At 45.8% G+C, this 23,691-nt stretch overlaps 1 protein-coding gene and 1 long non-coding RNA gene across 2 annotated transcripts in view; one reads left to right on the top strand and one right to left on the bottom strand.

The window, feature by feature from the left end:
- Positions 1-12,015, top strand: part of TMC2 (transmembrane channel like 2) — a 70,567-nt gene extending 58,552 nt beyond the window's left edge. The window contains exons 17-20 of the mRNA XM_085003392.1: positions 4,489-4,614; positions 8,250-8,328; positions 9,409-9,520; positions 11,609-12,015. Of these exons, the coding sequence (XP_084859518.1) occupies positions 4,489-4,614; positions 8,250-8,328; positions 9,409-9,520; positions 11,609-11,826 (535 nt within the window). The 3' untranslated portion in view covers positions 11,827-12,015. The remainder of the gene's footprint in view (positions 1-4,488; positions 4,615-8,249; positions 8,329-9,408; positions 9,521-11,608) is intronic.
- Positions 12,016-19,434: 7,419 nt separating this feature from the next.
- Positions 19,435-23,691, bottom strand: part of LOC146395233 (uncharacterized) — a 301,554-nt gene continuing 297,297 nt past the window's right edge. Inside the window, exon 2 of the long non-coding RNA XR_014832115.1 lies at positions 19,435-22,223. This is a non-coding gene — a long non-coding RNA (uncharacterized LOC146395233). The remainder of the gene's footprint in view (positions 22,224-23,691) is intronic.

The following is a 23,691-nucleotide window of genomic DNA, read 5'->3' as shown; positions in this document are numbered from 1 at the left end:
ATGATTTTGGAAACTCTCAGCCTGTCCAGATTGCAAAAGACACTAAAAACAGATTCACTGTCAGGAAAGCCAAGGGGGAGGCTGGACAACCTTTTGCTAGTGTTTCTGAAAGATGAAAAGATCAGAAAATTCTTTCACACAGAGGATTCTTTTAAGCATGTAACTCGAATCCTCTCAACCATCTCAGCAGAAGCCAGAAACAGAGTGTAATTATCCAGGAAGGGTCTGTGTAGGACCCTCTTGTGTAATGCACTTAATTCCCACGACATACATGGAAGACCCAACAGCTATTTGAGAATGTTATATGAGCAGAAACAGAGCGTGGCTTGGAAGAGGCAGAGAAGAGACAAAATGAAAGAAAGATGCCAGACTTCAAATATTCTATGGGCTGATAAAACCTCCTCAGCTGAAACACATGCTACCCTTTAAGAAAAAGGAAGGAGGACACCAAAGCCAGAGTCTTGGGCCTGGAGGGCAGAGCTCCACGCACAGAAGATGGAGCCAAGAGGGCAGAAGACTGGGAGTTCCCGTCATGGCTCAGCAGAAGCGAATCTGCCTAGCATTCATGAGGACCTAGGTTCAAGCCCTGGCTTCTCTCAGTGGGTTAAGGATCTGGTGTTGCTGTGGCTGTGGCTGTGGCTGGTGGGTACAGTTCCGATTCAACCCCTAGCCTGGGAACCTCCATATGCCGCAGGTGCGGCCCTGAAAAAGACAAAACAAAACAAAACAAACAAACAAACAAAAAAAGAGCACAGAAGATTATTCTCAGGCCTTTGAAATCTAACGAAATTTGGTTGATTGGATTTCAAAATTGCTGGGCACTAGTGATTCCTTTCTTCCTTCCATTTCTCTCTTCTGGAATTGGAATATCCAGAACTATTATCCTATGGCTGACCCACCAGTGTATTTGGGAAGTCAAATAACTCGCTTTCTAGTTTCACAGCTTCTCAGATAGAAAGGAACTTTGCCCCCAAACAGATCATAGCTGGAGACTCATCTGCACCCGATTTAGATGATGAGATTTGGAACTTTGAGTTGATGATATTTAGATGAGATTTTTGGACTCTGAACTGATGCTGTAATGGGCTGAGACCTTAGGGCATGCAGCAATGAGGGTGAATGCGTGCAGTTTTGCAGGCAGAATGAGTATGAATCTTTGGAGGCCAAAGAGCAGACTGTGGTGGGCTGAAGAATGGCTCCTAATCCCTGGAGCCTGTGAATGTTACTTTATTTATCAAAACAGCCTCTGGGAGTTCCCATTGTAGTTGGCTCAGCGGTAACAAACCTGACTAGCAACCATGACAACACAGGTTCCATCCCTGGCCTTGCTCAGTGGGTTAAGGATCCGGCATTGCTGTGAGCTGTAGTGTAGGCTGGCAGCTGCAGGTCTGACTCGACCCCTAGCCTGGAAACTTCCATATGCCGCAGGTGTGGCCCTAAAAAATCAACAAAACAAGAACAACAACAACAACAACGACAACCAGCCTTTGCTTATGTGATTAAGGACATTGAGATTGGGGAGATTGTCTGACTTACCTAGATGGGCCCTAAATCCTGTGTCCCTAATTTTTTTTTTTTTGTCTTTTTGCCATTTCTTGGGCCACTCCCACGGCACGTGGAGGTTCCCAGGCTAGGGGTCTAATCGGAGCTGTAGCCGCCGGCCTACGCCAGAGCCACAGCAACGCAGGATCCAAGCCATATCTGCGACCTACACCACAGCTCACGGCAACCCCGGATCCTTAACCCACTGAGCAAGGCTAGGGATCGAACCTGTAACCTCATGGTTCCTAGTCAGATTCGTTAACCACTGCGCCAGGACAGGAACTCCAATCCTGTGTCCCTATTAGGAGATCTGGTTGTAGAAGAGCAATAAGTGATGTGAGCATGAAAGTAAAGAGACATTTGAAGAGTCTATGCTGCCAGCTCTGAAGATGGAGGAAGGGTCCATGAGCCTCAGGATGCAAGATGTGAAGCTCTAGAAGCTGAAAAAAGGAAAGGAAACAGATTCTTCCCTAGAGCCTCCCTCTGACGGGAGAGCAGCCCTGCCAACACCTTGGTTTCAGCCCAGTGAAACCATTTCAAACTTTGTGGCCTCCAGAAGTGTAAGAGAATAAATGTGCATTGTTTTAAGCCACCAAGGGGGAAATGTGTTACATCATAAGCACTGAAAATGCATTCATCATCGTCTAATACATCATAATTCAGTGACAAAATGATCCACACTCTACTGTGACTTAAAGGCGTAACACTTGATGTCCAGTTTTCTTGTTTTTACATAATGAAATTGCACTGATAATAAAAAATAGTATATTAAATGTTATAATATTGTAATTTGCATGGCACTTGGAATGTCACATTATAATTTTGTCACTGCAATTTTTTTTTTTTTTTTTGGCTTTTTAGGACCAAACCCACACCATATGGAGGTTCCCAGGCTAGGGGTCAAATTGGAGCTGTAGCTGCTGGCCTACACCACAGCCACAGCAACGAAGGATCCAAGCTGTGTCTGCCACGTACACCACAGTTCACAGCAACGCCAGATCCTGAACCCACTGAGAGAGTTCAGGGATCGAACCTGTGTCCTCATGGATGCTAGTCAGATTTGTTAACCGCTGAGCCATGGCAGGAACTCCCATCACTGCAATTTGTAGTGTGCGGTGTGTGCAGCAGTGCTAAGCACTGAGATGGCCACAGGTGGTCTCTAACACAGCTGCTCAGCTCTGCTATTATAGCACAAAACAACCCCAGATAATATGGAAATAAATGAGCATGGCTGTGTTCCAATAACTTATTTATAGACACTGAAGTTTGAATTTTATACTGCTTTTTTTTTTTTTTTTTTTTAGGGCCTCACCCATGGCTTATGGAAGTTCCCAGGCTAGGGGTCGAATAGAAGCTGCAGCTGCCGGCCTACTCCAGCCACATCTATGACCTACACCACTGCTCATTGCAATGCCAGATCCATTACCCACTGAGCGAGGCCGGGGATCAAACCCACATCCTCAAGGATCCTAGTCAGATTTGCTACCGCTGAGCCATGACGGGAATTCCTCATACTGAAATTTTTATGCGTCGCAAAATCTTCTTCTTCTTTTGTTATTTTTCCAACCGTTTAAAAATGTAAAAATCATTCTTGGCCCACAGCCTTATAAAAAATGCAAGCTGAATTTGGTTCACGAGCCATTGTTTGCCAACCCCTGATTGACACTTTGTGCAAGAGAAAAGTAAAGCTTCTAGATGCAACATTTTTTTTTCTTTTCTTTCTTGTTATTAAAGTATGGTTGATTTACAATGTTGTGCCAATTTTTGCTGTGCAGCAAATTGAGCCAGTCATACATATATATATATGTATATATATATATACATATATATATATATACATTCTTTTTCTCATATAATCCTTCATTATGTTCTATCCCAAGAGACTGGACACAATCCCCTGTGCTGTACAGCAAGGCCTCATTGCCTATTCATTCTAAATAGAGTGGTTTGCATCTACCAACCCCGAACTCCTGGTCCCTCCCACTTCTCCTCCCCTCCCCCTTGTCAACCACAAGTCTGTTCTGTATGTCTGTCAGTCTTATATCTGTTCTGCAGATAAATTCATCTGTGCCATATTTTATATTCCACATATAAGTGATATCCTATGGTTTGTCTTTCTCTTTTGTCTTTTTTTTTTTTTTTAGGGCCACACCCACAGCATATGAAAGTTCCCAGGCTAGGGGTTTAATCGGAGCTGTAGCCACCAGCCTACACCACAGCCACAGCAACGCCATATCCAAGCCATATCTGCAACCTACACCACAGCTCACAGCAACACTGGATCCTTAACCCATTGAGCAAGGCCAGAGGTCAAACCTGTGTCCTCATGGATGCTAGTCAGATTCATTTCCACTGAGCCACGACGGGAACTCCTAGAACTTTCTGTATGAGGGGAAAAAAATCCACATCAGCTCCTCAAATATAGTAACTACTAGTCAGTCACATGACGATTGAGCACTTGAAATGTGTGACAAAGAAATGGAAATTTTAATTTAGTTTAATTTTAATAGCCACATTGGACAATGCAGCCCTAGCAGGGAGAGTGAGGGTATGAATACAATCAGAAAATAAATAAGTAGGGAATTGCCTGGTGGCCTAGTGGTTAAGGATTTGGCCTTGTCACTGCTGTGGCTCAGGTCACCGCTGTGGCATGGCTTAGATCCCTGGCCCTGGAACTTCTGCATGCTGTGGGCAAGGCAAAAAAAAATGTAAGAAAATTGTCTGTGGTCCGTGAAATGGGGGCCCAGGGCACCAAGGCAGCCATAAACCCCAGGCACAGGGCAGCTGCTCTTGGGGTATTTTCCACTGGCAGCTCCTTGGAGAAGAGCTCTGGTTCTTCTGGGAATGCAGTGGGAAGGGGCAGCCTGGACTCTCGGGGGTGTGGACACAGTTGTTGAAGCCGTCTGGCCTTCGCAGCTGCTGTAACACATGCTCTCCTCTTTCCAGTGGGAAAAACCGAATGTATGACGTCATCCAAGAGACAGTGGAAAACGATTTCCCCACCTTCCTGGGCAAGATCTTTGCTTTCCTCGCCAATCCAGGCCTGATCATCCCAGCCATCCTGCTGATGTTGTAAGTTAGCCAAGGGCCATGGCTCTGCCTCACAAAACCTTCACTTGCCCTTGAGACTCCTTGCAGGTCCTTCTTCCTTGTCCTCTCCTTCCGGATTTCTTAGACACAGATCCTCAGACAAAGGTTCAAATGCAAGTAGTTTACTGAGGGTCGGGGGTGGAGGGGGTGGGGAAGTGAGACAGAGAAGGGCCAGGAAGGTGCTTTCTTTCTCCTCGGATGACTTTTTATTTTATTTTATTTATTTATTTACTGTCTTTTTAGGGCCATACCTACAGCATATGGAGGTTCCCAAACGAGGGGTCCAGTCGGAGCTGTAGTCTACACCACAGCCACAGCAACGCAGGATCTGAGTTGTGTCTACGATCTACACCACAGCTCACGGCACCACCAGATCCTTTAACCTACTAGGTGAGGCCAGGGATAGAACCCGCATCCTCACAAATACTAGTTCGTTAACCACTGAGCCACCAGGGGAACTCCGTCTCCTGAAATGACTTTAATCCTGCTGGGAATTATGGGAAACAGGGTGCCTCGGAGTCACCCTACTCGAGGCTGAGGGAGCTAGGACACTTGTAGACCAGCTCTCATTAGTCCCCGGTTGAGTGCTGCTGGGAGGGGTGGAAGGGGAAACGCAGGGGTTAATTCCCAGCAGTGTGGGCCTGCCAAGTTCAAAGGCAGAATGATTGCTGTGGGGTGGAGGGGAAGCTTCTCCAGGCACCAGCAGGCAAGTCCAAGTCTCTTGGGGAGCCCGCTGAAGGAAGGGCCCACGGGATCCAATGTTGATGGCAGTGTCGGCAGCATCCTCCGAAACGCAAAGCATCCTGGGCCGGGGTCCCTGAGAAAGCTGAGGCGTGATGCAGCCTGTCCCTGGCGTGGCCCCTGGGACTTCTCCTCAGAGCACCCCGTGCTCTAGAGCTTTTGGTGTGTTTGTCAGCGGGCGCCTTAGCTGATCTCTGTATCCCCAACACTCGCCCCACGCCTGGAGCAGAGGAGGCACACAATGAAGGCTCAAGGAAAGTGAGGGAAGGAAAAACAGAGAAGGCAGGAGGCGCGAGTCCTGAACTTGAATTACTGTCATCAAAAATGTACTTGTGGAAATACTAGTTTTTCTCTTTACCATTTTTTGTGCTTTTTTTTTTTTTTTTTTTTTTTTTTTTGCTTTTTAGGGCCACACCTGCAGCATATGGAGGTTCCCAGGCTAGGGGTCAAATCAGAGCTACAGCTGCCGGCCTACACCACAGCCACAGCAATGCGGGATCTTTAAACCACTGAGCGAAGCCGGGGATGGAACCTGCATCCTCATGGATAAAAGTCGGGTTTGTTTCCGCTGAGCCACAATAGGAACTCCCTATGCTTTTTTTTTTTTTTTTCTTTAACTATGAAATATTTCTAACATACAGAAATGTACAACCTCGTACACAATCACAAGATTAAACAGATGTTAACATTTAGCAATACCGCTTTTTTAAAAGCAATAAAATGTCACACGTCATGCCCCACCCAATCTCTCCCTCCCTCTCCAAAGGTAACCACTGTTAGGATTAGCTTTAGTCCTTTTTCAGTAAGTACCATTCAATCATTTGGCTTTTGGTTTTTGTGTGTTTGGGGGTTTTGTTGTTGTTGTTTGCCTTTTAGGGCCACGCCTGCGGCATATGATAGGTCCCAGGTGTGAATCATAGCTGCGGCTGCCGGCCTACCCCACAGCCACAGCAACGTGGGATCCAAGCCACATCTGCGACCTACACCACAGCTCATGGCAGTGCCAGATCCTTAACCCGCTGAGCAAGGCCAGGGATTGAACCTGCGTTCTCATGGATACTAGTCCATTTGATAACCCACTGAGCCACAGTGGGAATTCCCAGGTCAATGTGCCCTTTAATAATTGAAGCAGATGTACAATGTTTGTTTGGGAGGCCACAAACGGGCTGTTTTAGTTAGCATAAAATGCACACTAACTCCTGTGTAAGCCAGAACAACTCCCTCAAACCTCAGTAGGTGAAACTTCTCTTATTAACTGGATGAATAAACCACAATTCACCCATTTCTCTACATAGAGATGGGTGGTTTCCACTTTTTGCTTTTGCAAATGTGCTCCTTATATAAGTTGGTTTCTCTAAGATAGACACCTGGAAGTGGAATTGCCATGTCATGGGTATGTGTTTCTTCAGTCTTTGTACACAGCACTGATTTGCTCTCCAAAACAGGTGTAGTTCCCTTACATCCTCAACTTCCAACATCCTCTGCTTCCAGCCCTGGCCTGAGGGAGGGCTGACAGGACAGCCACCACCACCTGAGGAAATTCCAGAACCCAGATGCAGCACAGGGAAATGCCAACCTTGGAAATGGGCTCTGGAGGAACACCGCTCCCCCCAGGAGCATTTTGTCCCCCGGGATCTCCTGCTCCTCCCTAATAACAAGCCGAGCATTAGGAAAGAGGGCGAGACCTGGCAGGGGGTGGGGGGGTGCCTCGTCAGCAGAGTTGTCCCCTCACTCCTGTCCCCCCCTCTGGCCTCTTCACCCACAGTCCTCTGAGCCTTTGCCTCGGGAGGCTCCCAGGACAGCCCTGACCCACACGCGGCCGTAGATGACAGGTACCCTCCCCCTCTGCCCACAAAGAGAGCTTGCAGACTCTGCAGCAGGGGTGCAGGGTGGCCCCACCCTGAGGGGAGGGGTCAGAAGCTCCAAGCTGGAGCAGCTCAGGCTTGAAAGGCAGAGAGGCAGGTGAAAGATTAGGACAGGCTGTCAGAGCGCCCAATCCTGGGGGCCTCCTGGCATTTGCTGCCCCTCAATCTCAGGTGGTCCAGCCAGCTCATAGCCCCAAATCCTTGGTCCTGAGAAAGGGGAGCCCAGGCTGCAGCCTCAAAGGACACCCAGCCACCCAATCAGCTGGTGGGGGCTGAATTCTGAGAACCACAGCCCAGGACAGACACTCCCATCGGCGCACCTTGGGCTGAGCACCTTCCCGGTCTTTCTAGACAAACTTGGAGCAGGTCAGTTAGCACCTCTCTCTCCTCTCTCAGCACTTGAAGATTGTGGAAAATGCTTTGGCGTTAAATGTGAACTCTGACAAGTACGCATATAAACAGGGTGGCCTTAGGCAAATTACCTGACCTCTCTGAATTCTAGGATACCAACCTGTATAGATGGAGTTATCCTTGCTACCTCATAAGGTTTCATTAAAAACCAGTGAGATGTGGGAGTTCCCGTCATGGTTCAGCGGCTAACGAGCCCCACTAGCATCCATGAGGACACAGGTTCCATCCCTGGCCTCGCTCAGTGGGTTAAGGCTCCAGCATTGCCGTGAGCTGTGATGTAGGTCGCAGATGTGGCTCAGATCTGGCATTGCTGTGGCTGTGGCATAGGCTGGCAGCTGGAGCTCCAATTGGACCCCTAGCCTGGGAACCTCCATATGCCGCGGGTGTGGTCCTTAAAAAAAAAAAAAAAAGACTAGGGATATCCAAGACATTGTCAATGTTATGTGGGGAATTTGGATGTGAAGACATGCCTCCACCCTGCCCAGAGGCAAAAGCTGGTCAGGTTTTCCAGGAAGCCCACCATGATTGCTCGGGTAAGGTATCTAGCTCTTGTCATTTTCCAAGATCACAGTACCTCAGGAGCACACTTTTCTCTTGCAGCCTGGCCATCTGTTACCTGAACTCAGTTTCCAAAAGCCTTTCCCGAGCTAACGCCCAGCTGAGGAAAAAAATCCAAGCGGTGAGTCTGTTGGGAGTTTTCTTTCAAAAAGACATTATGTTGTTGGTTTTTGTTCATTTGCTCTGTGAACCCAGCCGTAGTCTTTAAACAGCTTTCTTTTAAACCAAATCCAAAAATACTTGTATGGTAGGAAGCTGCTTCGAGAGATTCAAAAACATACATTTATATTCCGAGGCTATTTGGGAATACATGACAGTAATGACTTAAATTGTGAGAGGTCGCTAAAGCAAAGGAGACACTCAACAGATTCAGTGAATGTTCACACAGAATAAAACCAGCACCCACAAAAATTCCTACTGATTAAAACTAATACTGAGTTCCCGTCGTGGCTCAGCAGAAATGAATCTGACTGGTATCCATGAAGATGCAGGTTCAATCCCTGGCCTCACTCAGTGGGTTAAGGATCTGGCATTGCTGTGAGCTGTTGTGTAGATTGCAGACTTGGTTCGGATCTGGCGTTGATGTGACTGTGGCTTAGGCCAGCGGCTATAGCTCCAATTTGACCCCCAGCCGGGGAACCTTCATATAACACGGATGCAGCCCTAAAAAGACTAAAATAAAATAAAATACTGGAAACGCTAAAGGAAACAACGCTGTCAGAATGACATATTGCGTGTGCCCCGTGGTCTATTGGGTGCCCTCCATATAGCCTCTTTCAGCCTCAGCTGACACCCTGACTGCTTCCTCCATCCTCCCAGCCCCCACCCCCTCCAGCGATAAAGGGTGGACCCCAACCCTCCCTCCGTAAACTGTGCCCTCCCCGCTTCCTCGCCCCTCTTCTGGGACTAATCCCATCACCCCCGAGGCCAGGTTCCCACCCATACTTCCGTGTCTCTCGCTCTCACTATCCTCCCGCCCTGGTAAGGAAAACACTGAGATACAGGGTTGGCGAGCCCCTGTCCTCCCCTGGCCAGATGTTCCTTCGAATGCTGTGCAAGCCTGAGCCCAGGTGCCCTCTCCAGTCAGCGGTGAGGACAAGGACCAGTGATTTAGGGTGGTTGCCCTCTTACCATCCTGGGCTCCGAGCCTCAGACACCCATTTCCCTGGCCAGGACCAAGCACTCCTTGCTTTTTCCGCAGCTCCGTGAAGTTGAGAAGAGCCACAAATCTGTCAAAGGCGGAGCCACCGCCAGAGATTCCGAGGACACAGCTAAAGGCAACTCCACAAATGCCACCCAGCTCACCCAAGAAGGTAACTTCTACTTCCCGGGGATCACCTTTTACGAGGCCACGTGGCAAAGTGTAAAGAGCGTATGCGGTGAAATCAGATGCATCTGGGATTGAAATCAGAATTCCGACAATCATCAACTATATGAAGCTGGGCCAATTCAAATAAGAGTGAACCGCAGGAGTTCCTGTCATGGCTCAGCAGTTAACGAACCCAACTAGTATCCATGAGGACGAGGGTTCGATCCCTGGTCTCCATCAGTGGATTAGGGATCCAGCATTGCCGTGAGCTGTGGTGTAGGTCGCAGATGAGGCTCAGACCCCATGTTGCTGTGGCTGTGATGTAGGTCTGCAGCTGCAGCTCCGATTAGACCCCTAGCCTGGGAACTTACATATGCTGCAAATACAGCTTTAAAAAGAGGGAGGGAAAAAAAAAGGGGAGGGGGGAGTGAACCATAGGTGACCTCGTGAGGTGGTGCAAATGAGGTGGGATTATGGGTGAGAAGTGCTTCAGACTTCCTGGCACAGAAAACCAATGACCGCAAGCTGGTGGGAGGAGGAGGGATGTCTCTAAAATAGAGAAATACCGAGGCCATTTCCCTTCTTTCTTTCTTTCTTTTTTTTTTTTTTTTTCTTTTTTTGGCCACCGCACAGCATATGGAAGTTCCCAGGCTAGGGGTTGAATTGGGGCTGTAACTGCCGGTCTATGCCACAGCCACAGCAACATAGGATCTGAGCCTCGTCTGCCACCTACCCCACAGCTCATAGCAACACCAGATCCCTAATCCAGTGGGAGAGGCTGGGAATCAAACCCGCATCCTCATGGATACTAATCAGATTCATTTCCGCTGAGCCACAATGGGAACTCCCTGATCTCAAGTGTGCCCCTCTCCAAATTTGAATTTTTATTACAGATCTAAAGCTAGTTCAATTTTATGCTGATTAAATCAGTATTGCAGTATCTGATTTTTTTTTAAGATGGTTAAATTTTCACCTGAAGAACTCTAGTAGCCTCTATTGCTGCCCACATTTAGCTTCTCCTTCTTGAAGTATTCACTAGACCAATCCTAGCTGCTGTAACAAGGAGACCTAAAAGAGCTAATGGCTCAAACACAGTAAAAATATATTTCTCACTCAACCAACCCTCCAAGTTGGGTGTTTCCACTTGATGGCTACTTTCATCCTACATGGTGATGCAGAATTCCAGCTCTGCCCATCCTATGACTCTGCCTGCATCAAGCTGGTGCAGGCCAGGAGCCTAGGGGACACATGGGGATGTAGTGCCCATCAAAGCCTGGACTTAAGTCACAGGCCACCCATCCACAGTGGAAACTTAGTCCATATCTGTGTCCCAAGAACTGGGTTTGGAGAAGAACAAGCCGGTAATCGTCCCCAACTCAGAGTTGGCGGAAGGAAGCAAACAAGTGAGCAAAAGTGCTGGAAATGGATCTGATTGCCAGGAGCCCCGTCCTGGGATTGACTCAGACACTTTCCACAACTTTTTCTATCATCATATTTGACCCTGGTAGCCACCTGTGAGGCTGCTGTTACTGCTCCAATTTTATTCTCAAGAAAGCCAGGCTCAGAGAATCTAGCCTGAGGCCAGCACTCAAAACATAGTTTTCCAGGAGTTCCCGTCGTGACTCAGTGGAAACGAATCTGACTAGAATCCATGAGGGCACAGGCTCAATCCTTGGCCTCACTCAGTGGATTAAGGATCCAGCGATGCGATGAGCTATGAGGTAGGTCACAGACGAGGCTCAGATCCCGTGTTGCTGTAGCTGTGGTGTAGGACGGCGGCTACAGCTCCAATTCAACCTTTAGCCTGGGAACCTCCATATGCCATGGGTGTAGCCCTAAAAACCCACAGACACACAAAAAATATAGTTCTCCAGTGAGCAGATCATGCTCCTTCTATATCGTATGTGGCTGTTTATGCCAAGGCTAGGCCAAGGTGCCCCTTGATGCCTGAGGGAGACCCTACCATTCTCACATCACCAAATAGGACTGAAATCTGCCTACAGTGCAGGGCAAGTCCAGAGAGCTCAGTTCCACACCAAGAAACTGCAAGGAAACCTCCCACATCCTCATTCCTGTCTTGTTCCATTTCCAGGGACCGCACCTCTCCCGGCTAGCCGAAGCCAGACCTCGGACCAGAAGGCACAGGGCCCTGGGGCCTCCAGTTCTGCCAGCAGGGAGGTGCCACCTGCCTCTCAGCATCTGCCTGTATCTCGTCCCCCTGGCGTCAGACAAGACTCAGGCCAAGCCCGCCCTCAGCCTCGCCCTTGGAGGCCAGGCTCTGGAAAGAGCGCTCAGAGACCCCACCACTGACGGCTGCAACCCCTGGAGCACCTTCTGGAGCTGATCCTCAGGTCCCGCTGGCTCAGCCCACCCCCATTCTTCTCTTCCTCTCCCCTCTCACACACACGCACACACGCAAACTTTCTCACTGATTGTGGGAACTGTGATTATGCAATCTCAGGCCCTTGCTGGCCAATAAAACAGGACAGTGGCTTCACCTACCCCTTAGGAGAGCTGAGTCTTCCCCCGACTAACTGCTCCTCCCAGGGAGTTCCCATGTTGGCGCAGCAGAAACAACCCTGACTAGTATCCATGACGATGCAGGTTCGACCCCTGGCCTCACTCAGTGGGTTAAGGATCCAGCATTGCCATGAACTGTGGTATAGGTCGCAGATGCAGCTTGGATCCCGCATTGCTGTGGCTGTGGTGCAGGCCAGCAGCTGCAGCTCTGGTTCAGCCCCTAGCCTGGGAACTTCCATATGCCGCAGGTGTGGCCCTAAAAAGACAAAAACAAAACAAAACAACCTGCCCCTCCCAGTATCTTGCCTCAGGCAGCTCTGGACCTTGCACTCAAGGGGCTTTCCCTGGGCTCCAGACTTCGGGAGGCGGAGGCAGCCGTGACCACCATCACAGACTGTTTCACAGCGTCCACAATGGGATAGGCTTCTGCCAGCTCCACTAACTTGGAGGAGGTTGCAGAGGGACCCACATTCCTGACCACCACCTCTATCTGAAGGAGGTGGGGCAGTGTCAACAAAAGGCTAGACGCCAGTGAAAATAAAAGTAAGTGAGCCCCAGGCCAGTGTGGTGAGCAGGAAGATGGTGATTCCCTGGAAACTAGCCTAAGGGGAGCCATCAAGCACCCAAATGCACTGGATCCTCCCTGGCAGCAAGGCAAGGAGAGAGAACAGCGTGATTCTTCTAATCTATTTGAAGGAAACAAACTAGTGCTCAAGGCAGAAAAATCTCGTGCACGAAATTCTAAAAAGAACTGTCTGTTGGAGTTCCCTTTGTGGCTCAGCAGAAACGAATCTGACTAGCATCTGTGAGGATGCAGGTTCCATCCCTGGCCTCGCTCAGTGGGTTAAGGATCCAGCGCTGCCATGAGCTGTGGTGTAGGTCGCAGACACGGCTCAGATCTCGCATTGCTGTGGTGTAGGCTGGCAGCTGGAGCTCCGATTAGGCCCCTAGCCTGGGAACCTCCATATGTGACCTAAAAAGCAAAAAAAAAAAAAAAAAAAAAAAAAAGGAAAATTTTAAGTGATCTTAAGTTATTTACCATCACATCAAAAAGAATAAAATACGACAAAGAGGCAAGAATATACAATAGAGAAAAGAAAGTCTCTTCAATAAGTGATACTGGAAAAACTAGACAGCTATATGTCAAGTAATGAAATTAGAACAAGCTCTAACACTATATACAAAAATAAGCTAAAAATGGGTTAAAGACCCAAATGTAAGACCAGATACTACAAATCTCCTCAAGGAAAACATAAGCAGAACTCTTTGACACAAATTGCAGCAATATTTTTTTTAATTCGTCGCCTAGAATAATGGAAATAAAAGCAGAAATAAACAAATGGAACATAAATAAGCTTAAAAGCTTTTGCACAGCAAAAGAAACCATAAGCACAATTAAAAAGAAACCTTACAGGTTGGGAGAAAATATTTGAAAAAATTTGTAAATGATGTGACTGGCAAGGAATTAATTTCTAAAATATACAAACAGTTCATACAGCTCAATATCGAAAAAAAAAACCATTAAAAAATGAGCAGAAGTCCTAAATAGACATTTCTCCAAAGAAGACAAACGGAGGGCCAACAGGCACATGAAAAAAATATTCAACATTTCTAATTATTAGAGAAATGCAAATCAAAATGACAATGAGGTATCACCTCATACCAGTCAGAATGGCCATCATCAAAAAGGCTACAAATGATAAATGCTGGAGAGGATGTGGAGAAAAAGGAACCCTCCTATGCTGTGAGGCGTGAGGTAAATTGGCAAAACCACTACGGAAAACAGTATGGAGGTTCCTCAAAAGGCCTCATGTGGTAAAAATAGAGTTACCGTATGATCCAGCAATCTCACTCCTGGGCATTCTGGAGAAACCTGTCATTCAAAAAGATAGATGCACCCCAAAGTTCACAGCTGTACTTACAGTAGCCAAGACATGGAAACAACCTAAATGTCCATCAACAGAGGAATGAATAGAGAAGATGTTATACACACACACACACACACACACACACACACACACACACACACACACATATATATTTACAATGGAATATTACTCAGGCATACAAGAGATTAATGCCATTTGCAGCCATATGGATGGACCTATAGATTATCATACTAAGTGAAGGAAGTCAGGCAAAGACAAATAGCATATGATATCACTTGCACATGGAATAAAAAAATGATACAAATGACCTTATTTACAAAACAGAAATAGACACACAAAGAAAACAAACATATGGTTACCAAAGGGGAAAGAGGGAGAAGGTGGATAAATTAGGAGTTTGGGATTAACAAATACACACTACAGTACATAAAATAGACAAACAACAAAGACCTGTATAGCATAGGGTATACAATATGTTGTAATAACCTAAAATGGAAAAGCATCTGAAAAAGAGCATATATACATACATACATACAACTGAATCGCTTTCCTATACACCTGAGACTAACACAACATTGTAAATCAACTACACTCCGATTAAAGTATTAATAAAAAAAGAAAGAACATTAGCTACTAAAAAATTAAATATTAAGTGGTTTTAGGCTAATCATGCCTCAAGAAAAAGGGAGGCACAAAGAAACAAAACAAAACAAAACAAAAAAACAGCACAATAGGAGTTCCCGTCTGCCGCAGCAGAAACGAATCTGACTAGGAACTATGAGGTTGTGGGTTCAATCCCTGGCCTCCCTCAGTGGGTTAAGGATCCAGCGTTGCCATGAGCTGTGGTGTAGGTTGGAGACATGGTTTGGATCCTGCATTGCTGTAGCTGTGGTGTAGGCCTGCAGCTGTAGCTCCGATTGGACCCCTAGCCTGGGAACCTCCATATGTGGCCCTAGAAAGCAAAAAAAAAAAAAAAAAGTAAAATAAATAGAAGGCATATAAGAGGAATCAAAATACGTCAGGAATCAAAATATATGTAAATAAACCATCCAGACAGAAGACAAAGATCATCAGATGGATATTTTAAAATTCCATGGGCTGTACCTTTAAAACTGAAGGACAGAATGTGTAGGGACTTTACCCCTTTGGGTTCCTAGGGAACAAAAATCTTATTTTGTATATTTTGTATTTTTTATAATCTTATTACTTTTTTGGGAGGATGGGCCCCAAGGCATGTGGAAGTTCCCCAGCCAGGGATCAAATCTGCACCATACCAGCAACCTGAGCCGCTGCAGTGACAATGCCGATCCTTAACCCACTGCACCACAATTCCCTGAAATACAATCTTTTTTTTTTTTTAAGGCAAGAAATAGATTTATTAGGATAGGACGCTTGTGAGAGATGCAAGCAGGCAGGCACGGAAGCTCTGCCTCCCTGAAATACAATCTTGAAGGGCAAAATCACGAGATGTGTGAGTGTCGTCCAGTTCTGTAGGTTGGGACTGGTTTTGAGTGCTGAGGATTTCTATTAAAGACAGCTGTCTGCAGTATTGTGCCACGTAATTTATTCTTCAGTGCAGTATTAGTTTGGAAGATGTAAAGAAAGGTCCAAGATCATAGCTGGGCAGATGACATATGCAGATCATGCAAATCTTTTTTATTTTTTTTCCTTCTTTTTAGGACGGCACCCATGGCACATGGAAGTCCCCAGACTAGGGGAAGATCAGAGCTACAGCTGCAGACCTAAGCCATAGCCACAGCAATGCCAGATCCCAGCCATGTCTGCAACCTCTACCACAGCTTGTGGCAACACAGGATCCTTAACCCACCGAGCAAGGCCAGGGATCAAACCCTAATGGATACTAGGCAGGTTAACCCACTGAGTCACAACGGGAACTCTAGATCAGACAAATCCATCACTGGGGGTGTTCCCATCATGGCTCAGTGGAAATTAATCTGGCAAGTATCCATGAGGCTGCAGGTTCAATCCCTGACCTAGCTCAGTGGCTTAAGGATCCGGCATTGCCTTGAGCACTGAGCTGTGGTGTAGGTCGCAGACACGGCTCAGATATTGCATTGCTGTGGCTGTGGTGTAGGCCGGCAGCGACAGCTCCAATTTGACCCCTAGCCTGGGAGCCTCCATATGCCACAGGTGCAGCCTTAAGATAATCAATCAATCACTGTGTCTGGAAAATGAGCCACATAAACCTGTTGTGAAGATGCAACAAGCTGACTTGTGTAAGACTAAGTGCCCAGTGTTAGGCTAAGTTGCCCAGTAAATAACAGGTGTTATCACAAGTCTGAATAAGATCAAACATCCTAGGCTTACGTTACGAACACAAATAGCATTGACTGATCAAAACTTTTACCCTGTACTCCTAAATGATCTTCCCAGAACGTTTTCCATTCTTCTGTGTCTCTGTAAGGAAATGTTGCATATATGTTTAACTCATTACCAAAGAATGTTGCAGGGTTTCTTAGGCCTAGGAAGTGCTAGAAGCCTTTGAAATTTCATGTGAAAAATTCATGAAATGACTGTGAAATACTGCCACCTTGCGGTTGTTTTGTGTAATTTCCTTTCATGAAGCTCCCCAGTCTGTGGAATTTATAGTGTTCACATCTCTAGGTCCCCATTAGCATTGCCCCAAGTGAAAATCCTGGGTTAATTTACACCAAAATGATATAGTGAGCCATAAGCTGGGCTAAATAAGAGGAATAGATGCTATCGTTCCCAAAGGGTGAACACAGAGAAAGGAAAGGCCCACGTGGCTTTTTAAAGCTGAGAGTGAGTATTCCCGCAGTGGTACAGTGGGTTAAAAATTTGCAGCAGCTTGTGTCACTGCGGAGGTGTGGGTTTGATCGTGGCGCAGCGCAGTGGGGTAAAGTATCCAACGTTGCTGCAGTTGCAGCTCGAATTCCATCCCTGACCTGGAAACTATTTAAAAAAAAAAAAAAAAAAGCTGAGCCTGAGCCTGGAGCACACCTAGGAGACCCACAGCCTTCCTGGGACCTGCTGCCCATGCAGGATATTTTCTCAGCTGGAACTTGTTGGGAAATCTGTCTTGCATGTCACCTCCAAACCAACCTCCAGTCGAACACTCCTTCATGGTACAGAGAGTAAGAGTCGCATCAGACCCACACGCTCAATCTGGCCTTCACTCAAGTCTGCTTACATTCCAGATCTTACACGCTAGATCCTTTAGTCTTTTTTTTTTTTGTCTTTTTTTTTTTTTTTTTTGTCTTTTTAGCTATTTCTTGGGCCGCTCCCGAGGCATATGGAGGTTCCCAGGCTAGGGGTCGAATTGGAGCTGTAGCCACCAGGCTATGCCAGAGCCACGCGGGATCCGAGCCGCCTCTGCAACCTACACCACAGCTCACGGCAACGCCGGATCCTTAACCCACTGAGCAAGGGCAGGGACCAAACCCGAAACCTCATGGTTCCTAGTCGGATTCATTAACCACTGCGCCACGACGGGAACTCCGATCCTTTAGTCTTTTGTCCAATGGCTGACGAGGATGAACCTTACACCTCTAGCAGTACTTCTTTTTGGCACTGGCTTCCACTCTCTTTCCACCCTCCAGCTCTAAATGACCTACACCTTCTGTCAATACCTAAATCCCCTTCCGGCCCTGAACTCATCCTCAGGAACCCTGGCCAGTCTCCCACACTGGCACATTTTAGCCCTTGACTGCTAGAGTCTCTGAAGTAAGAGGTCATGGGTTAGCGTTACCACTGCTTTTATTATCCTCCCAGATCTCTGCATGACTTACCCACTGAAGATCTCTACTCAAACTGTCAGCTCTTGGAGTTCTGGGGTGCAGCGGATTAAGAATCCGGCATTGTCACTGCAGTGGCTTGGGTTGCTGCTGTGGTGCAGGTTCGATCCCTAGCCCAGGAACTTCCACATGCTGTGGGTGCAGCCAAAAAAAAAAAAAAAAGTCACCTCTTCACTGAGGGCCTGTATAAAACAATGCAATGTCCCTTAACATGTACACGTACCAACATCTAATGCACTACTTTTTTTTTTAGTGCAAGACATATGGGGGTTCCCAGGCTGGGGGTCCCAGGCTGGGGGTCCCAGGCTACAGCTGCCAGCCTACACCACAGCCACAGCCACACGAGACCCGAGCCGCATCTGCGAACTACACCACAGCTCTCGGCAACGTTGGATCCTTAACACACTGAGCAAGGCCAGGGATCAAACCTGCGTCCTCATGGATACTGGTTGGATTCGTTTCCACTGCACCACGACGGGAATGCCTGATGTACTACATATTTACTTGACTTTCTGTCTCTCCCTTCCTAGGTAAACTCCATGATGGCAGGGACTTGGTTTTGTTTACTGCTGTACTCCAGTACCTAAAAAGATACCTGGCATGCAATAAGCACGCAAAAACTTAAAAATTTTTTTCCTTTTTTTGTTAAATGAATGGAAAAATTGAGTGATTCTGTAGTTTCTTGAATACTGAGTTATAGCTGATTCCTCATCCGCAAAAGATGTTCGATCATTCAGTCTCCAAGTGGCCCACCAGCTCAAAACTTATGTTCTCAGGGGCCCCCCAAAGACCAGCTGAATTGCATTGCTTAGTTTGGGTTCTAAGAAGATGGACGAATGAGCTTTGGCCTCACTTCTCTGCTCACTCCTCTCCCCAGCCCCATCACTCCAATCTTCCTGTCTGTGAGGCGTCCGCAGATTAAAATGAGTCCCCTGGGCCTAATACACATAAAATGCGGCTGGCTCTCAAGGCCACACATGCACTTGAAGAACTAGGTTGAAGTTGACAGAAGCTGAAACAATACAGTCAGGGCAGTTGTCTGCAGTGAGGACGCTCAACGGCTTGTGGCTGTGTATTGTTTTGATCAACACCATCCTTGCCTCCTCATCCAAAAAGTAAGTCATGTCCTTCCCAGTGCAAAATCAGAGGCTACCAGGCAGGGATGGGTGGCGGGCGGTTTTCAAAGAGAAAGCAAATAATGCTTAGAAAGCAGCAATGAAAGCAAGGAGGCTTCAGCCTTCAACACGCATTTACATAACGTGTGGGTCACAGAGGCAATCATAAGGGAAGCTAGAATGCATATGGAATTGAATTATAATGAAAGTATCACATGCCAAAATGTGCAAAATATAGTAAAGAAGTACTTACAGGGAACTGTACTTTAAGAAGAACAGTTTAAAGCAATGAGCCAACATCTATACTAAGAAATAAAACAGAGGGAGTTCTCTGGTGGCCTAGTGGTTAGGACTCAGTGCTTTCACTACTGTGGCCTGGGTTCAATCCTTGTTCTGGGAAATGAAACAGAGAACAGCAAAATAAAGCCAAACAAGCAGAAGAAAATAGTAAATGTAAAAGCAAAAACTAATTTAAAAAAATATATATATACCATAGAATCAACAAAATCAAAAGTTCATTGTTTGAACAAGAAAGATTAAAAAATTTTCTGACAAGATCAGTGAGCAGAAAGAAGGTAAAAATAAATATTAAGGATAAAAAAAAGTCACAACTACAGATGCTACAGAAAACAAAAATTTCTCAAATTCAAATCTATAGCAAAAAGCGTGAGAGCACAGATAAAATGAATAAATTCCCGGAAGACTACATTGGTCCAAGAAAGTTGAAATCCTGAATAACCTATGACCATTATAAATTTGAACTGATAATTTAAAATATGCTTTCAAGATCTTCTCTTTGTTCTCAGTGTTTTGCTGATTTATCACAACGGGAGCAAGTGTGTATTTTTTATAGATATGTCCTGCTTGATACGCATTCCTGCACCTTTAGATCCATGCTTTTCATCAGTTCTGTCTGCAGAAACTGCACCCACTGCATCTAGCTCTTCAAATATTGTTCTTGCTGGTGAGGGTTAATTTTCTGTTGTTTCTTGACTGGCTGAGGAATGCCCCATAGCTGGTGAAACACTCTACCTGGGTGTGTCTGCGAGGGTGGAAGAGATGAGCATTTGAACTGGTGAACTGAGTAGAGCAGGTGGCCCTCCCGAAGGTGGGAGGTCACCATCCCATCCACTGAGCACCAGAGTAGGACAAAGACATGAAGGAGGGCAGATTAGTTCTGTCTCTGCTTGAGCTGGCACATCCATTTCCTCCTCCCCGTGGACATCAGGCTTTCAGCATCAGAACTGGACCTACCAGAGCAGCGGCCCCCACCCCCATTCTCAGGCCTTCAGGCTCAAAGTGAAGTACACCATCAGTTTTCCTGGTGGTCAAGCTCACAGATGGCAGATTGAGGAACCTCTCGGCCTCCATAACCATGAAAGCCAATTCCTATAAGAAATCTCCCTCTTATCTATATCTATATCCAATTGCTTCTGCCTCTCTGGGGAACCCTAATACACTCCTTTTCATCCTTCCTGCTCTCTGGGCAGAAGAGAAGCTAGACTTTCTCATTCCACCTTCTATGCCTCCTCATCTTTCACTTCCTTATCTCTCTCTGTTGAATCCTGGATCAATTATTTGGTTAGATCTTCGAGTTCACTAATACTCTTAAGCCATGCCTAATTCGCTAATGAGTTATTGCGTGTCTTTTAAATTTCTACAAATATATCTGTTAATTTCTGCCATGCTCCCCGAACATAGCACAGATGAAGCAAACATACATCAAGAACAAGGAATTGGCAATCCTTTTGAATAAATGGTCAGATGATAAATATTTTAGACTTTGTGGGCTACATATAATCTCCACTGCTTTTTTTTTTTAATAACCCTTTAAAAATGTGAAAATCAGAGAGTTCCTGTCGTGGCTCAGTGGTAACCAATCTGACCAGTAACCATGAGGATGCAGGTTCAATCCCTGGCTTGGCTCGGTGGGTTGCTGTGGCTGTGGTGTAGGCGGGCAGCTACAGCTCCAATTCAAGCCCTAGCCTGGGATCCTCCATATGCCATGAGTGTGGTCCTAAAAAGACAGGAAAAAAAAAAAAAAGTGAAAATCATTCTTAGCTCTTGGGCTCTACAAAAACAAGCCATAGGTCAGATTTGGTCCCAGGATCATAGTTTGCTGACCCTTGCTCTAGAAGTACCACATTTAGCCCAATGCAATGGTCAATACAGCACAGGAAAGCTAAATAGAGCGTTCACGAGGGAAGGGTTAGGATAAAAGTCCCTCTGGTAATGAGCCTGGTCCTCTCAGCCTATCTGCGGCAGGTAGGTGACCCCAAAGACCATGCCTGCCTCAGTCTGGAAACACAAAAGTGCCACATGGCTTGGAACCAGTAGAGGCCTGAAGTAAGGAGACCCAGAGCTCAGGGATTTCAAGCATCTGGCTGAGATCAGCGTGTCTCTGAGAACAGAGTGAGTGCACAGGCCCAGGTGCAAGTCCAAAACAGCCATTTTACAGCAGGAATTGAGGGGGTCCCAAGACACAGCACTGGAACCCGAGCACAAGGAAAGGACATCCCCCTCTCCCCTGCAACTAGGCTATGAGAGGGCTCCCTAAACCCCTGTGCCATTTTGAAAAAGACTTGGGGAGGGGAAATCTGGAAGATTTTTAGCAACACTCTTCAAACAAGAACAACTGAGATACTAGTAATTGGCAGGTTTATACACTGAACATGCTTTCCAGGTTCCAACAACATTTAATCAGTAAACTGTCCATCTACTGCTACTGGAAGTTGAAAAAATGGAATGTATTTTTAACTGTTTCACCATGTAAAACTAAACTGCTCAGAGATGCCTGGTCTACACGTGCAAGTTAATGGCTAAAGTGATAGAAATGAATCAGAGCAGCTGGGCATATTTTTAAAATGGGGCTTTAGTAGATTCTATGGGAAGTGATGGGAGAACTGGGACTCAACTGAGAATGGGTAAAATGAAGTGTTGTTGCCCTATTTATTGATAAAGAGGACAAAAGAACAAGTCCACCAACATTTGTTGAGTTCCTACTACACGCCAGGTACCACACCTGTGTCACACCTGGCCTACAGATGTTCAGTAAAATGTTTATTGAAGGAATGAGGGAATCCTCTATCTTCATTCTGCCAAAGAAATGAAAGTTCAGGAAGGCTGACTGATTGACTTGAGGTTACATTGTTAAGTTGCTGACCCTGATTCATTTTTACTGCTGCTTAAGAATCATTTCCCGGAGTTCCCATCATGGCTCAGTGGTTAACAAGCCAACTAGGAACCATGACATTGCGGGTTCCTTCCCTGGCCTCGCTCAGTGGGTTAAGGATCTGGTGTTGCCATGAGCTGTGGTGTAGGTCAAAGACATGGCTCGGATCTGGCGTTGCTGTGGCTGTGGCATAGGCCAGCGGCTACAGCTCCGATTAGACCCCTAGCCTAGGAACCTCCACGTGCTGCAGGTGTGGCCCTAGAAAAGGCAAAAAATAAAAAATAAAAAAAGAATCATTTCCCAAGTTCGGTGAACCTAACAATTAGCCCAAAGGAAAAGACAGGGTCTTTGACATCACATGCTGCAGAGATGCCCACAGAGGTCAGGATTATGAAGTCTCCGTGGAGATAGTTTAGTAAAGAGAGGAAGGAAGCCTAAGAAGTATTTCTAGTGTTTACATCATGTCCCCACCTAATCACAAGCGTTTCTATCTCACTAGTGGAAGCACACTTTTCTTCAGCCACCTCTTTAAGTTAGCAAACTGCTTTAGCACAACTCCTTTATGATCAGAGGACTCAAATCCACCCAAAGTATGACTGTGGTTAATTTTCAGCTCAGTGACACTCAGACTTCTTGTATTTAATCTACAGAAATGTGCATTTATGTAACATATATATGCTACATATACTTGTGTGTACGTGTATATATTTATTCATATGCATATGTATGTTTAACTAAAACAAAAGTTTCACATATTAATGCTCTTTTTTTTTTTTTTTTTTTTAAATGCTAAGAATGGGAGTTCCCGTCGTGGCGCAGTGGTTAATGAAATCCGACTAGGAACCATGAGGTTGCGGGTTCGATCCCTGCCCTTGCTCAGTGGGTTAACGATCCGGGGTTGCCGTGGGCTGTGGTATAGGTCGCAGACGCGGCTCGGATCCCACGTTGCTGTGGCTCTGGTGTAGGCCTGCGGCTGCAGCTCTGATTCAATCCCTAGCCTGGGAACCTCCATATGCCGCGGGATCGGCCCAAGAAATGGCAAAAAAAAAAAAAAAAAAAAGCTAAGAATGTCTAAATTCTGCAATTTCTTAATAGATTCCAACTTTGAAACCCCTACTTTAGAAAATAAGTACCAGTAATCCTAGAAATATTTAGGATTAAATATAGGAGTAACGAAGTAAATCAGTCATATCATTGATATTTTCCATCACACTTCAGAAACTTCTATTTAATTTGCTATTTATAACGCTTAAGAGAACTTACCATACCGATATAATACATTAATTTTGCAATTTCATTTTAAAACATGATATTGGGTAACTGCTTCAGATTCCTAACTTTAAGCAGATACGTGTAACAAGATTTAAGCATATTTGTAAGCAATATATCCCATAAGACCATAAGATTTTAAGACTTACCAACCAAACGTAAAATTTTAATATTTTAGGTTTTAAGAATGAGCTCAGTACTTGGATTTTGTCAAATAACTGCTTAAGAAGAAAATAAATTTATAAATACGCTCTAGTTATGGGAATTTGTTTTTAAAAAGCCCCTTAAAATGATTTTTTTTAATTTACCAGCATATATACTATTTCGAAATAACCAGGCTTCGGATTTATAACTCGAACATTAATTATTAAAGCAAAAGTAATTTCAAAAGAGTCGGCCTAGTGCCCCAAGGACACGGAAGCAGCTGCAGTTCA

The sequence above is a fragment of the Sus scrofa genome, chromosome 17 (genome assembly GCF_054392235.1).
Source record: "Sus scrofa isolate SSC_HxYL_T2T_F1_AM1 chromosome 17, Sscrofa_HxYL_maternal_Yorkshire_Landrace_v2.0, whole genome shotgun sequence".
In the NCBI taxonomy this organism is placed as follows: Eukaryota; Metazoa; Chordata; class Mammalia; order Artiodactyla; family Suidae; genus Sus; species Sus scrofa.
Note: the sequence above shows the minus strand (reverse complement) of the source record. Positions and strands in the feature narration are given on the sequence as shown.